The sequence below is a fragment of the Chelonia mydas genome, chromosome 10 (assembly GCF_015237465.2).
Source record: "Chelonia mydas isolate rCheMyd1 chromosome 10, rCheMyd1.pri.v2, whole genome shotgun sequence".
Lineage (NCBI taxonomy): Eukaryota > Metazoa > Chordata > Testudines > Cheloniidae > Chelonia > Chelonia mydas.
In genome coordinates, this window is record NC_051250.2 from 3419080 (window position 1) to 3433162 (window position 14083).

A 14083-nucleotide genomic window follows, 5' to 3' on the forward strand; every position below is an offset into this window, starting at 1 on the left:
CCCAATCCCCTGCCACACACTGCATCCCCTCCTGCATCCCAATCCCCTGCCCTGAGCCCCCTGCCGCACGCCGCACCCCTCCTGCATCCCAATCCCTTGCCACACGCTGCACCCCCTCCTGCATCCCAATCCCCTGCCCTGAGCCCCCTGCCGCACACCGCACCCCTCCTGCACCCTACCCCCCCGAACCCCCTCCCGCACTCTACAGCCCCTCCTGCACCCCAACCCCTTGTCCTGAGCCTCTTCCTGCACACCACACACCCCAGCCCTACGTTCATGGCCCTGCGTTCAATTTCCACAGCCAGATGTGGCCCTCGGGCCAAAAAGTTTGCCCACCCCTGTTGTAGGCAGTCTGGGCGGGAGATGGGACTGCTCTGTGGATGGGAACAGGGGGTGTCAAATATATAACTCCAGCCTGTGCGCGGCCAAGGGACCAACCTGCAGCTCCAGGGGCTGGTCCACCTGAAGAAGGAGGTGCTGGCCGTTTGGGCCCAGACCCCTTCCTGCTGCTCAGCAGCAGTCTCTATGCAGCTGCTGTAGCCCAGGGCCTGAGCTGGGGCTCAGAGGAGGGGCCCCATGACAGCTGGAGCAGGGGATGGGCTCCTTCTGGGCCCCGCACTCACATTGGGCAGTTGCGGGGAGGCAAAAAGCGGAAGCTGCCAGAGGCAGAGTAAAGAGAGGAGTGGGGTGGGACACCCTTCCAGTCCATTGGTGGGGGGTCCCAAAGTGAGGCACTGGTGCTACCCTCCTTGGGCAATAAGGCACCCCCCCATGGACTGGAGGGGCAGGGTCCCTACTGCTAGCCTCAACATACCACAGAGAGAGAGGGAGAGTGAGTGTGTGGGGGGGGGGGGGGGCGGGGAGGGGGAGAAGGGGAGGTTGTTTTCTGCAGCTTCAGGGTTGCCAGGTATCCAGTTTTCGACTGGAACACTTGGTCAAAAAGGAACCCTGGTGGCTCCGGTCAGCACCAGTGATCAGGCCACTAAAGCGCCGGTTGTTGGCGCAGTGGGGCTAAGGCAGGCTCGCTGCACGGCGCCTGGGAAGCCAGGCAGCAGCCAGCGTCTCTGTGGGCGGAGGGAGAAGGGTCGTGGGGGGGGGGGGCTGGCTCCGTGTGCTGTCCCCGCCCCAAGCACAGGCTCTACAGCTCCCATTGGCTGTGGTTCCCAGCCAATGGGAGCTGCGGGGCAGTGCCTGCCAGCAGGGACAGCAGGTGGAGCACCCTGGCCATGCTGCTGACTAGGAGCCGGCCATGCCGGCTGCTGCCTGCCTTCCCAGGAGCCACCTGAGGTAAGCATTGCCCGGAGCCCCAACACCGCTCCCCAGCAGCATCCCACACGCTGAACCACCTCCCCCCAGCTCGGAGCCCCCTCCTGCACCCCCAGCTGGAGCCATCACCCAACACCTCAACACCTTGCCCCAGCCCTGAGTACCATCCCACACTCTGACCCCTTTGGCCCCCCACCTGCACCCTGAGCTGGAGCCATCACCCCCCTCCCCCCACCCACAGCCTTCTGCCCCAGCCCAGTGAACATGAGCGAGGGTTGGGGAGAGCACGGGCAGGGGGAGAGGAGACTGGAGTGAATGGGGGGGCAGGGTCTTGGGGAAGGGGGCGGGGCTAGGGTGTTCAGTTTTCTATTAGAAAGTTGCCACCCCGAGCAAGCGTATGAAGGGGGCCTGTTGGCCCCTTACTAAAACGCAGCGGGGTTTTGGGTTGGCTAGCCCCCAGTACCAAAAGAAAGGGCAAGAGTCAATGAGAAATCAGGCCCCCTGAGATTGACAGGCTCTCAGAGCCAATGAGGCGAAGCCAACATGCTAGGGCAGCCTGATTGACAAGGCAGGCTGGTCAATGACGGGGGGTCAGGAGGGCTCATCCTCCCTGGGAGCTGGGGCTGCCTGGGGCAGAGCTAAGGGGAGAGCTGGGGCCTGGGGAGCAGCATGGCTGGCCAGAACCAGGGAGTGGGGCTGGGGAGCGTGAGGGGGACCCAGGGCAGGCCCGACTTGGGGGGGCTCGTAACCCCAACAGGGCGGGGATGATGCTGGGAACAAGGGTCCTACCACCTCGAGCCTAAGAGTGTGTGGCCACCGCCAGAGCAAGTGTCCGACCTGCAACGGTGAGGGCCAGACTGGGGCCCAGTGACAACTGGGTGTGATGTCCCCGGGCCACACAGTGGGTGGGTGATGTGTTTTAACTTCACCCGTTCCCATTGTTTTCCTAATTGGCTGCTGGTTAGTAAATTGTCTTTGCTTTGAACTAGCTGTAATGATCAGTGGCTCAGGAAAGAGACCGGTGTGAAGACAGTGCCCTTGAGTGGGGACACCCTAATCCCTGGCCAAAGTGACCACGATAAGATTGGGGGGTCCAGTCCCCCCAGCCCCAGACTCCTGGGCCAGCCTAGGCAGGGTTATGAGCACTCGGCCAGACAGCAGAGTGGAAGGGGAGTCCTCGAGCTCAGGCAGGCCTCTGGGTAAAGGCAGTGGGAGAGAGGACTCGTGGCCTTTTGCGAGCCCACTTCACCGGGGTAGTGTACAAACCAGGAAAGTTCCCCACAGTAGCAGGGCCATTCCCCTGCTTACACTTAGCTTAGGCAGCCAGCGAAGGTGGTGGTGGAGTTTAAGCATCGTGGGACAACCTCTTCACTGCCTCAGGTCAGCCCAGGGGGGGCTGAGCCCCGTGCATTTGGCTAATGGCGCTGCCCCAGCCAGAGCAGTTTAAGCTGGGTACGTGATGGTTCCTCAAGGCCCCCCTGAGGCTGGGGCATTAGTGGCCTGCTCTTTGGAGCCAGTCGGTGTGTGGGAATGTCTCTTTAGGTGAGCGTTACTATGTTACAAATGAAATATTTAGTCTGAAATGCTTTCGAACAGTGGGGTTAGTGAGCCCCCCCACCTCTGGTGAAGCCCGAGGAGCCCAGACAGTGGGGCATCCTTTTTTGTGTAACGGCCCCGTGTGGGCCCTTACCCAGGGTTAAGGCAAAGCCTGCTGGGCAGGGTGGAAGGCGCACAAGCTGGGCCAGGCTCCCTCCACGTCTGTTCCGTTTCCAAACCCGCGGTGCCGGTGGGGGCAGGGGCAGGGAATGAGCCACCGGAACAAGAAGCTGTTTTCATGCGCTGCTCCGCTACCGGAGGTCAGTGCCTCCCTGTGCAGCTTTTGGCCTGGACCCTCCTTACCTATGGGTAGAACCCACCCATGCTGACCCCGGCTGCTTGGAACCCTTCGTTAGGGCAAGCCTAGTTCTGGGGCCACAGCCGCTAAAGGCCCCAGGAGAAGCTGCAGTGCTCGTCCCATGGGATCCACCCCCTCTCCTTGCTTACAAATACACCAAGGCCTCTCTTCATCAGCCCCCAACTACCCGCCCTGTTGCTCTGCAAGGCAGTGGGTGTAGTTCTAGTCATGGTAGGAGACACTGTCCCATGGCTTTTGCCCGCAGCTAAGAGGCAAATACGCAGTGTTTAACACCCTCGGGCCACAACCACCGTAAAGCTCTGTTGACACCGGTCTCGCCAGGGCCCTCGCAGCCATGATGCAGCTTTAGCTTTCCAGTGCCAGGGATTATACCAAGGGGAGGTAATGCGGGGAGACAGGGATTCGCTTAGACTACACCCGACAAGGCTAGTGAGCCAGCTACTGCCAGTTTCTCCGTTCCTGCTGGCTTACTCTGCTGCCAGTAGCCGATCGGCGCCTTGGCTCAGAGACACCACCTGATTCTCACCCACCGCGTGGCCCTGAGCCGCTTCAGCTCGCTGCCGCAGTTATCGAGTGTACGGATGGGAAAGCCCCAATTCTAATGGGAGAAGAATTTTTCAAGAAACCACTTCACCCCTGCTGGTGCCACGCCATTCACTTCTCATGGCTCTTGTCTTACCCTATGTCTACACTGCAAAGAAAAACCCCTGGCTGGCGTCTGCCAGCTGGCTCAGGCTGTGGGGCTGTTTCGTTGCTCTGCAGAATGCGGGGCTCAGGCTGCAGCCCCAGCTCTGTGACCCTTGCAGGGTCCCAGAGCCCGGGATCCAGCAAAGCCCAGAAGTCTACACAGCAATGAAACAGCCCTTAGCTGACTCGGGCTCACGGGGCTCAGGCCAGCTGCAAGTGTCTAGCGGCTGTGTAGACATATCCCTAGTGGCCTCCCACACCTGCTGTGCCTGGCGCAGGGACGAGCTCCCCTGCCCAGGTGTGCGGGGTTGGGAAGTGCGTGCCCGTGGAAGGCCAGGCAGGTGGCAGCTGGCCCTCCCCCAGCGAGCCCCCCCCCCCCCCCCCCCCCCCAGTAACTCACACGTGCCTGGAACAACTTTCCACTTTTATTGTCAATGAAGAAATAATCCAATTATATTACAATCTTAAAAACCGTAGAAAACGTGAGTAAAAATGCAACAGAGGCTTTTTCTCTTTAATGTGGAGACTGTAATTACAGGGAGGGTGAACCAATGCGCTTGTGTTACTTGATCAGAGAACTAGCTTGTGGTGTAAAAATCGTACCTGGCTACACAAGGAAGATTCCTCTTCAAAGGCCAAACAACAGCTCGCTATCGTCTGGGCAGTCAAATTAAATACGAGAGAGACAGAGAGGGGCCCGTGCGAACCCGAGCAGAGGGCAAGGCCGAAGCTCCGTTCTCCTGTTTGCAAAGTGACCTCGCTCCTGGTTCTTTGCTTCCTCGACAGGCTCCGCTGTGACCAGCTGAGTTGTGCTGTCCCATTGCCGCCTGGCGTCCCACGCCAACTGCACCATGCTGGGCCCGAACGGCCCAGCAGCCTGGGCCCGAACGGCCCAGCCAGCCTGGGCCCGGCTCTGCTGTGCTGACACCACACTCACAAACCCCAGCCCGGTGCTGTGTGCAGTACAGAGAACAGCAGTGACCCACCGGCCCTGGCAGCAGGCCCGGTCTCCATTAAATACGTGGGACATGGCTGACTTCTGGGGCGTCCCTGGGTGACGGCAGGTCGGAGGGACTAGCAATGCTGAGGGCGCAGTTGCTGTGGCCGATGGAAGGCAGCAGGCGGTGCTGGTGAGCAGCGGGGCAGCAGCAGCTATGTCAGAGCGGTGTCGGTCATCCAACAGGCCGGCAGAGAGAAGGAGATTTTGGTAGCTCGGGGTGCAGGATCCGTGCCGTTAGCACGTCCAGACCTGTGGGGGCAGGGAGGGACAGGTGAACAAGGATCCAGTCAAGGTCAGTCAAGGGAACACAGCTGGTTCCTTCCGCGCCCTTCCCCAAAACGCCCTTCTCAAAGCTGAGCCCATAGCGATCCCTGCTGGCCAGCCGGGGCCCGTTCTGCTCCCCGACCCCGGCTGCTGTCCTAGCGAGCCAGGAGGAAAGGGGAGCTCTTGGCCTGTCCAGGAACCCCAGAGAGTGGACACGTCGTGGCAACAGCTGCTCTCCCCAAACCGCGCCCCCTGCAGGGCAGGGCTCAGGGAGTGAGCTCACGAGGATAGTCTCAGCTGGTAATTCTACCCCCTCCACCCAGGACAAGCTGCTGGGTTCTCCCCCACGGGGAGGAAGCTGCAGTGGGAAAGCTCAGGGGCGACCGACCTTAACAGTGCTGTCCACAGCGCCGGAGAAGAGGCGGCCCCTGGAGACCGCGAGCGCCGTCACACTGCCCTGGTGCCGCAGCAGCGTCTGAGTGCAAATCATGTTGTCCATGCTCCACACCTGGAAGCACATGCAAGGATGGGTGAATGTGAAGCCGGGGACCGCAAGGCCTGTCTTCCCAGGCACCAAGGGGGCTCAGAGGAGAGGGTTCTGGCCATGAAGGGAAGGAAACAACCTGGGGGTGCGAACGACCCGGAGAATTCTCCACCCCCAGCCTAGAGGCCTCCCTTGCCCTTCGGTGACCTATGTTACTCTCCCAGGGACTCGGGTTAGTTATGGGAGCCGGGCCTGGGGCACTGAACTGAGACAGTGTGTCTGTGCGTCACCATGTCCCGGCTGTCTGGGTATGGACGTGGTCCCAGCACCACATCATCTGCCTCCCTCTCACTCCTTCAGTTCAGCGGCACAGTGCCCCACAGCCGGGTACTAACCCCAGCTCTCCCGAGTCCCAGGCCGGAGCCAGACTAGGCCGTACTGAACAGGTTCTGCGCGGCTCTGCACTGTGGCATCACTAGTCACTGTCATCGGGAACAGCAGCGCTCTGCAGCCTTGTTTGGGGGCTTTCCAAACATTAAGACACTGCAGCTGCTCCCATCACACAGGGCCGCACCTAGCCCCGTTTCACAGCTGAAGGGCCTGAGGAACACACAGCGGAGTGGCCCAAGACCCCTCACTCCCAGTCCCCTCCTTACCTGACACTGAGAACCTAAAAGCAAAGGAGTGCAGTAAGACCCACGGGCTGCAGGTGGAGAGGGAAGGGTGTGAGGTCTACATGGGGACTAGCCTCCCAACGCTGCTTCCCCCTCAGCCACGCGAGCCGCACCTCAGGAGCCTCTCCCCCGGCTAGGCAAGGCCACGGCAGCACGTACCCTAAGAGAGCGATCGTACGACGCGCTGAAGACTTTGGTTTGGTCCGGCGTGGAGATGACGGCCAGGGCATACACCGTCCCCACGTGCCCGGTCAGCGTGCGCACCTGCTCCTTAGACTCGATATCCCAGACCTGAGCGAGGAGAATAGGAGAGAGACGGCTCAGCGTGACGAGGCGCCGCAGCCAGCGGAAAAGGGTGCAGAGCAGGAGAAAGCTAGGCCAGCGTCCGGGATTACAGGCACCGGAACTGCACTCAGAGACGGTAACAGCATCCTCTGACTGCCCGGCACCCCCAGCACTGAGAGGGTGGGTCTCAGGCCAGCCCCTAGGGAATGGGAAAGCACACTGCCTGGACAGCCGCAATGAAGTCCATCTCTCATCCCCCAGGGGGGCTCCGTCAGCCCGCTGGGCAGGAGGCAGGTGGGCCTGTTGGCACAGCAGATGCTGGGGATATCCTGGGCATGGCTAGCCATGCTGAGCCCCTATTCTGCAGGGAGGGAGCGGCAGGGCTGCACCTCCTGCCCCATCGCCAGACTCCGTGTTCTTACATGGATGAGGTTCTCGTAGGTGCCGCACACAATGTGATGGTTGGTCACGGCGATGGAGTACACGCTGCCTCCTGACGTCTGCAGCACATGGACACACTCCAGGTTCCGGATGTCCCAGATCTGAAACAGTCCCCGCCCAGGTCAGGGTCGCTCCAGTGCAGCAGCCTGGGCTCAAGAGGAACGCGCAAGCCCCAGAGCGATACACTGGATTCCTCTCAGTGCGTAGCTGGAGGTGCCTTTCCAGACCGGCTGGAGGGCCCGTTGGGGCCAGTGGCTCTGAACCAGGCAGGGCCAATGGGTCAGCAACAGATGGAAAGGCTCTTGGTCAAGTTCCTATTGAGGCATGAGCTGCACCACTCCCACAGCCAGCGTCTGACAGGCAGCAAAATACAGAGCTGGGCCCAGCAGAACCGGGCTCGAGCCTGGTTCTGTCCCAGGAAGGGAAAGGGAGGTGGCCCCAGTGTCACAGGATGGGAGAGGGTGCTACAGCAGAGCCGGGCAGGAGCAGTGGGTGCCGGGCACAATGTACCCCAACTCTCTAACACAGTCCAGACACCAGCTGCTAAGTTAACAAGCAGGGACTGGGCCAACAACGACAGGACTCTTACAGGAACCAAATGCAGATTGATGGTGTTTCTGCAGCCCAGACACTGCCCCTCTTCTCTTATCAGCAGGCGTGTCAGCGCAGGAGAAGGGACAATAATGTCCCAGCAGCTGGAGAAGGGCCACGGCTACATGGCAGCGTTTGTCTTAGTTCATGTCAAACAGCAGCTGCAGCAGCGTGGACCTGCCAAACTCTGAGATTACCGCGAAGACGGGAACCTACCAGCCACAGTCGCCTGCGTAAACTCCAGTGTGCCAGTGACACAACAGCTGTGAAAGCACGCCGCAGAGTGCGCCTGGCTGCCTTTGGTTTTGCCCAGATAGGAAGTTAGTGCTCTCGCATGCCATCAGCGTACGTACCTTGATTGTTTGGTAAGACCCACTGTACAGATAGTTTTGAGAAGCCACAAGTGCTCGCACCCAGTGATTGAGACCTGTCAATTCCTTTTTCAGCTTGAGTTCGGTGCCCACGATGTCCCAGACCTGTGGCAGGCGCACACACATACACAGGGATTGGAAAGGGACGTGATGGGTCAGCTTGCACACTGCTAAGCAGGGCCATTGTGGTCAGAAAGACCAGTCCAAATGGCTACGGCTAACTCTGCAGGGCTGCTTCCTGCACGAAATCCACCTCTGTGCAGAGACAACACAAGGTCCCCAAAGAGGGTGGAAGTGGGGCCTCGATCCCATCCTGGCCCTTGCATGTGGGGGGAGAAGTGAGAGCGGCGGTGTCAGACACCCAAAACCAGAGGCACCTGAAATCACTGCTCCCTTGTGGCGATCTTGGCCCTGATCCCAGCCCCCTGCTGTAAGCACATGGTACACGAGCCCCCCGTATGGGCTTGTGTGTTTGCACAAGTACACACCAACTACACACTTGCCCCCAGCCTCCGATTTTTAGGAGTCAACAGAAACAAACCAGGCTCTTCAGGCAGCTGCTCCAGAATCTGCTTGCAGCCTCGGCGGCAGGGAGCACTGGCCGTCCTTCCTAGTGTCTGCTCCCCCTAAGCTCACGCTGCAACGCTAACCTGCCACGTGCCGACATACGCACACAAGGCCAAAAGAGCCTTTTCTTGCCGGCCAACTTGGCCCCAAATGGCCACCCAACCCCAGCAGGTGCCTTCTCAGCCCCCTACCTTAATGGCTTTAAGGGAGCCACTGAACAGCATGTTGTGTGAGGAGACCAAAGTGCAAACAGGATTGTCATGTGCTCGGATCGTGTTCACCTTCTGCAAGGTCTGAATATCCCAGACCTCAAAAAGGAAGACAAAATTGGTTAGGGATTGGCCTGCTCTGGAAACCCCCTGCAGTCTCCCCCTCTCGCATACCTGCCCTGGAAATACCCCCCAGCAGGAAAACACAGCAAGGGCAATTGTCACACAGGAGCTATTCTGCTGGGTGGGTGATAGAGGGCAGCCGTGCCCAGAGGATCTAGGCCTCTCTTTACAGCCCCTCTCTGATGAGCGTAGGTTCGGCTGGAGGGCTCCTGCGTGGGACTCTCATCCCAGACACTAACACAGCCTCTTGCTAATCAGCCAGAAGAAGTGGTGAACATTCAGTGGCTGGGGGCCACACTCCCAGCCCTGGCTGGCCACAGAAGCTGGAGGCCTGGTCCCTCGTGTGGCAGGCCAGAGCCTTCCCAGGAAGCCACGGTTGGACTAGAACTTGTCACTTATTCCAAGCTACGTATGGTCATCCCTGAGCCAGTCCAATGCCCGGGCCTCCCACTCCCTGCACTGGGGGGTCTAGTCAAGTCTAGGACACTTGAAAGACACAAACACCCACCTTTTATTATTATAAAACCCAAACAAATTCATCCCTGGGATGGGGAAACCACACGCAAGGGATTCAGTTGTTCTCTCGCTCTCTCAGGCCATTCCCAGCCAAGAGGACATTTGAGGTGCTGCTTTTCACAGGCTATTGTGCTCTAGCAGCCGGGGGCTACCCTGTAACCTCCCACGTGCTGACTTGCAGCCAGGGCGGCCCCACATACTCACAATGATGGTGCAGTCAGCAGAGCCGCTGTAGAGCTTGTTCCTGTAACGTCACAAGAAAACGAAAGGGCGTCAGCAAGGGAGAGCCACCTGTGGGATTTCAGCTGTCCCTGGGGCTCTGCTCCCAGGACACAAAGGTCAGAAACAGGATTCTCGCACCTTTCAGACCCTCCTCGCCCCACCCCTGCCTGCTCAGAGGAAAGGAGCCGGTGTGACACCCCCCGCCCCCAACAAAAAACTAGGCTCATCATCTCCCAGACGGCAGGGCTGGTGCGGCTGTGGTGAGCGGGCGTTGGGACGAAGGGACTTTTCACTCCGATGACCTGGCCCATTTGTCCCTCTGGCTTATTAAAAGGGGAGATCTGGGATTCTGGCCCCTCCAATCCACATGTGTGTAAAAGCCTGGTGCATGTGCTCAGGTCAGAATGAGGAAGGAAATTAACATCTTAGTCCCTCTTCTAATAATTCACTAATTAGGAGAGGCCAGAGGACAGACCACAAGTCTCTCGTCGCAATTCCCCATTTCCCCTGCCAGCGGCACAAAAATCATCCACTCCACTCACCCCTGAATGCAGAGAGCCAGGACAATTCCATCGTGGCCCTCCAAGGTCTTTTGGCACTTGTATGTAGTGCAGGTATCCCACACCTAACAGGAAAGACAAGTTAGCAGGAGATCACATGCCTGCACTAGAGAGCAGCTGGGGATCAGAGCAGGAAGTCAGCTGAGCCAGGAGAGCAGGGAAATCAGTCAGCTGTTTCCTGTGGCATCTGTGCACCCGTTTTCCTGTCTGACCGGCAGAGATGAGCACATCTAGGAAAGGAAATTTCGCAAGCAGGGTCACACTGAATTTCCAAGGGACACCAAACACTGAAATGCAGCCACAGCAGCTCCACAGCACTAGGGCAGACAACAAACTTTCCTAAAAACCGTACTAAGAAAATGCCAGGCAATTTCAGCTGGGGGACCTTGATGGAATCAGGCAAACACACGGGTGGTGAGGGCTAGTCACTGCACAGCTAGCTTTCCCTGCTTCTTTTCTCATCACTCCCAGTAGTTGAGCATGAAGAATTTGTGTTCCCTATTATCATTCCTGCTGCATGGGGATTTCAGCTGCTGAGTATTACATGCTATTTGTACAAGTGACCTCAAAACCAACCCTATAGCAACAGCTTTCTATGCTGGGAGAGCAGGACACAGGCAGAGAGAAGAGGGAAGTTCCTGCTAACCAAGATTGGGCCTGCTTTTCTAGCCCGGCCTCCCCGCTTAGATACCCCACCACGCCTACATGTTGGCATTTGTGGCTCCAGCCAATGGAAACCAGGTTTAAAACAACATCCTTTATCTCAGAATTCAAAGTGTTGGGAGAAAAATGCAGACAAATGGAACACTAGGAGTTATGCTTTGCCAGCCTCAGATCTTTAAGCACTTGCCACTTCCCATGCACTAAGGCTTCCAATGCCCCTCGGCCACAGGTCGTTAAGAATTATTACTCCCAGCGTATGGATGGGTAAATGAGGCCCAGAGAGATGACCCGGCCAATTGCCATTGGTGCTGAATACACACAGCATTCACTGATGTCAACAGGAGCAGAGAGAGCTCAGCTCCCCTGGGGAGAAAATCCAGCCAACAAGGCCTCAAGTGACTTGCCCCAGATCTGAGCGTCAGCGGCTCAAGCAGGATTGGAACCCAGAAGTCATGGCTCCCAGCCCTTAAATAAATAAACCAAAAAGAACCAAGATTAAACCATGACCGTCTCTGTTCGTGTAGGGTCTATAGGCGCCCTGTTTTCTAGTAATCAGTGAAATACACAATTCCCAGAGCTTTGTTGACATCCATCCATCAGTCAGTCATCGTGACACTGGTGGCTGGCCAGGATAACATTTGAAACTATTGTTTTGGTGGGACTGTCCGTTTGCTCTACTCAAAAGCAGGACAAGGGAAAGCAAACAATGTCTGTAAAATGGGCACATTTCGTTGGGAAAAGCTGGTTTCTTTTTCAGTGTCTAAAAGGGGTTTAGCCACCATGGAAAATAAAGAATTAGCAGCTAAAATGCTGAGATTGGGACAAGGTGTAAACATGAGCAGCAGGAGCGAGATCAGGATCAGATTTTCATACGGAGCTCCAAAGCCTGTATTTCTCTCCGAGATGAGACTCGGAGGTCTGGCGTCTTCTGGCTGATAACCGAACAATGCTTCCGGCCCAGGTGTAGCTGGGAAGAGCTATTTCAGCTCCAACCTGGCGCTGGGCAGGCAAACTCAAGAGCCCAGCGGAGGAGTGGGTGGTCCTGTCTAATGCATGCAAATGCTGGGAGGCTCTTACCTTAATGGTTTTGTCTGAGGAGCCACTGAAAAGCAAGTCTCCTATGGAGTAAACACACAGACACCAGACAGGGCCTTGGTGCCCGACAAAGGTCCCCTTGCATTTGAAGATCTGCTGAGGATCGTATGCTGTGGAGTGAGAAGAGGCAGGAGAGGGTTAGGGGAATCATGATGCTAAGCCCCGCCAGCACAGAACCGGCCATGGAGCTCAGAGGGGAGGGCTCTACTGAGCCCTCTAGTGACAGACAATAGCTGGAGTGTTACACTAGCCTGAAATGCATTATGGGAAATACACTGAGTCAGCTGATGCTTTGCCGACACAACACGGTTACGGCTCCAAAAGGGATCTGCTGAGAAATCCTAACAACAAGCCTAACCTTCTGGGGCAAGCCGAGGGAGAGAGCATCAAGCGTGTACTCACATCCTAAGATGCCCATGTTGAGGCGGGCGTTGATGTGGGACAGTTCATCCTGAAAAACAAACCAAGCGGGGTTAGGAGCAGAGCAACTGAAATCAATCCAGAGTCCTGGAACTGGCAGGTGCTCCGCTAGGCTTCCCACAGAGTCTGAGCCACTGCTTTAATACCTCCCCTACAAACGCTGAGAACTCAAGCCAGCATCCTCCTGACTGAGGACAGGAGCGCCTGGCACTGCCCACCCAGGGGGTTCGTTCTCTGGCCAGAGGAAAGTGGAGGTCTGGAAGCACCTTCCTTATAGCCATGCATGTTGTCTCTGCAGAGGTGAGCAGACATCTGCTTTCACACTCCTGTGGGTACAGGGCTCAGCCTGGGTCTCCCCGGGATCAGGGTATGGATATGGACACTCGTACACCTTTCAAAATGCATGATCCTTCCTCTTCCTAAAACCGACACCGGGCAGAGCCAGGCAGTCATGAGGAGCTACTCATTCTGCGGTGCTTTCGAAATCCACTTTGCTTGAAAATATTGCAGGGGTGACTCAACAAAGTGCTCTGGGGCCCGGACCTTGCTATCTCCCACGGAGCTGGCTGGATCTGCGTCAGTCAGGGCTAGCGCTCTCTGCACTCAGCCATGAGGAGCATGCACAGAGCTGGGGTGTGCGCTCCTGGCGGGACGTGTCCCACCTGAACCCTGGCTGGAAGGTGATCCTATCAGTGCCCTGAGAAGCGCCAGAAAGGGCTGCCAAGGGCCTGCTACATGCTAGTACTAGACGGTGATTGTGGCTCTGCACAATTCTCCTGCCAGTGGTAAGAGAGAACCGCGGTAAAGACCCGAAGAACCAGCCACGCTTGTGGCAGGCCCTGGGCCGATCCCTGGCTGCAAAGAAAGGCCCAGGAGTGCTAGAGTTCCGGGCAAAGCCCTGGCTACTGGCAACAAGTGTCCTGCTGGGCTGCCCACCGGGGCCAGATTCCAGCTGTGCTCTGGAGCCCTTTGCACCTGGCACACACAGGGATCCCTGCCTGGCTACGACAAGAACAAAACTGGGGGCGAACAGAGCCAATGCGGAGGGAATTGGATCTTGGCCATTTTGAAGCCCTAACCCGGGTCTCCCCCGCCCAAGGGAAGAGAAGCTTTACAGGGACATGGTGTTAACCCTTTCTTCACCAGAATCCCCTGCCAACCAGAACCACTGCTGAATACAATGGACAGGCTCCTCCACGCTGCCCTGTATCCTGCAAAGGACTCACGTTTAGCATGGAGGCATCCCTGCGGAACTCCATCAGGTCCTCGCTCAGCTTGCTTTGGTTCTCATCCAGCACATCTAGGGCGACAGAATGGCAGGTCTGTCAACCTCAGGGCCGCCTGGCCAGGAAACTCACTCACTGTCACAGGGTATTTGCACAGATAATGGGTTGTTTGTGTTACGTTTGTCATGACCCTGGAAATACCGCAGTTACCTTACTGAAGGCTGGGAATGAACTAACAGAAATATAAACACCCTGGTTAATTGGGCCCCCGGTCCAGGGTTGAACCCCGACTCCCTTTTGTGTCTTTGGCTGACATTCACTAACTAGCAGGAACATCACTTCTTTGTTCTGGGGTATATGAAGCAAGGCTTGTAGATGTTTCTCTAGCTGAGCCTTTTTCGTACCCCTTTGGAGTTACTCCACGATGGGAAGGAATCTCCCAGGCCTGATTGTGCTGTGAGTATTTGGGCCAATGCTTACAATTGTGTTGCTGTTAGGATATAA

General features: G+C 57.4%; 1 protein-coding gene across 7 annotated transcripts in view; it reads right to left on the reverse strand.

The window, feature by feature from the left end:
• Nucleotides 1–4275: 4275 nt before the first annotated feature.
• The window catches only part of TRAF7 (TNF receptor associated factor 7), a 47066-nt gene continuing 37258 nt past the window's right edge, over nt 4276–14083 (reverse strand). For all 7 annotated transcript variants that reach the window (XM_037910076.2, XM_043523525.1, XM_043523524.1 and 4 more), the window contains 11 exons: nt 13580–13653; nt 12336–12384; nt 11916–12043; nt 10158–10240; nt 9598–9637; nt 8737–8853; nt 7961–8083; nt 6998–7117; nt 6450–6581; nt 5521–5640; nt 4276–5117 (listed from right to left, as the gene is read on the reverse strand). In XM_037910076.2, the coding sequence (XP_037766004.1) occupies nt 5103–5117; nt 5521–5640; nt 6450–6581; nt 6998–7117; nt 7961–8083; nt 8737–8853; nt 9598–9637; nt 10158–10240; nt 11916–12043; nt 12336–12384; nt 13580–13653 (1001 nt within the window). In that variant the 3' untranslated portion in view covers nt 4276–5102. The remainder of the gene's footprint in view (nt 5118–5520; nt 5641–6449; nt 6582–6997; nt 7118–7960; nt 8084–8736; nt 8854–9597; nt 9638–10157; nt 10241–11915; nt 12044–12335; nt 12385–13579; nt 13654–14083) is intronic.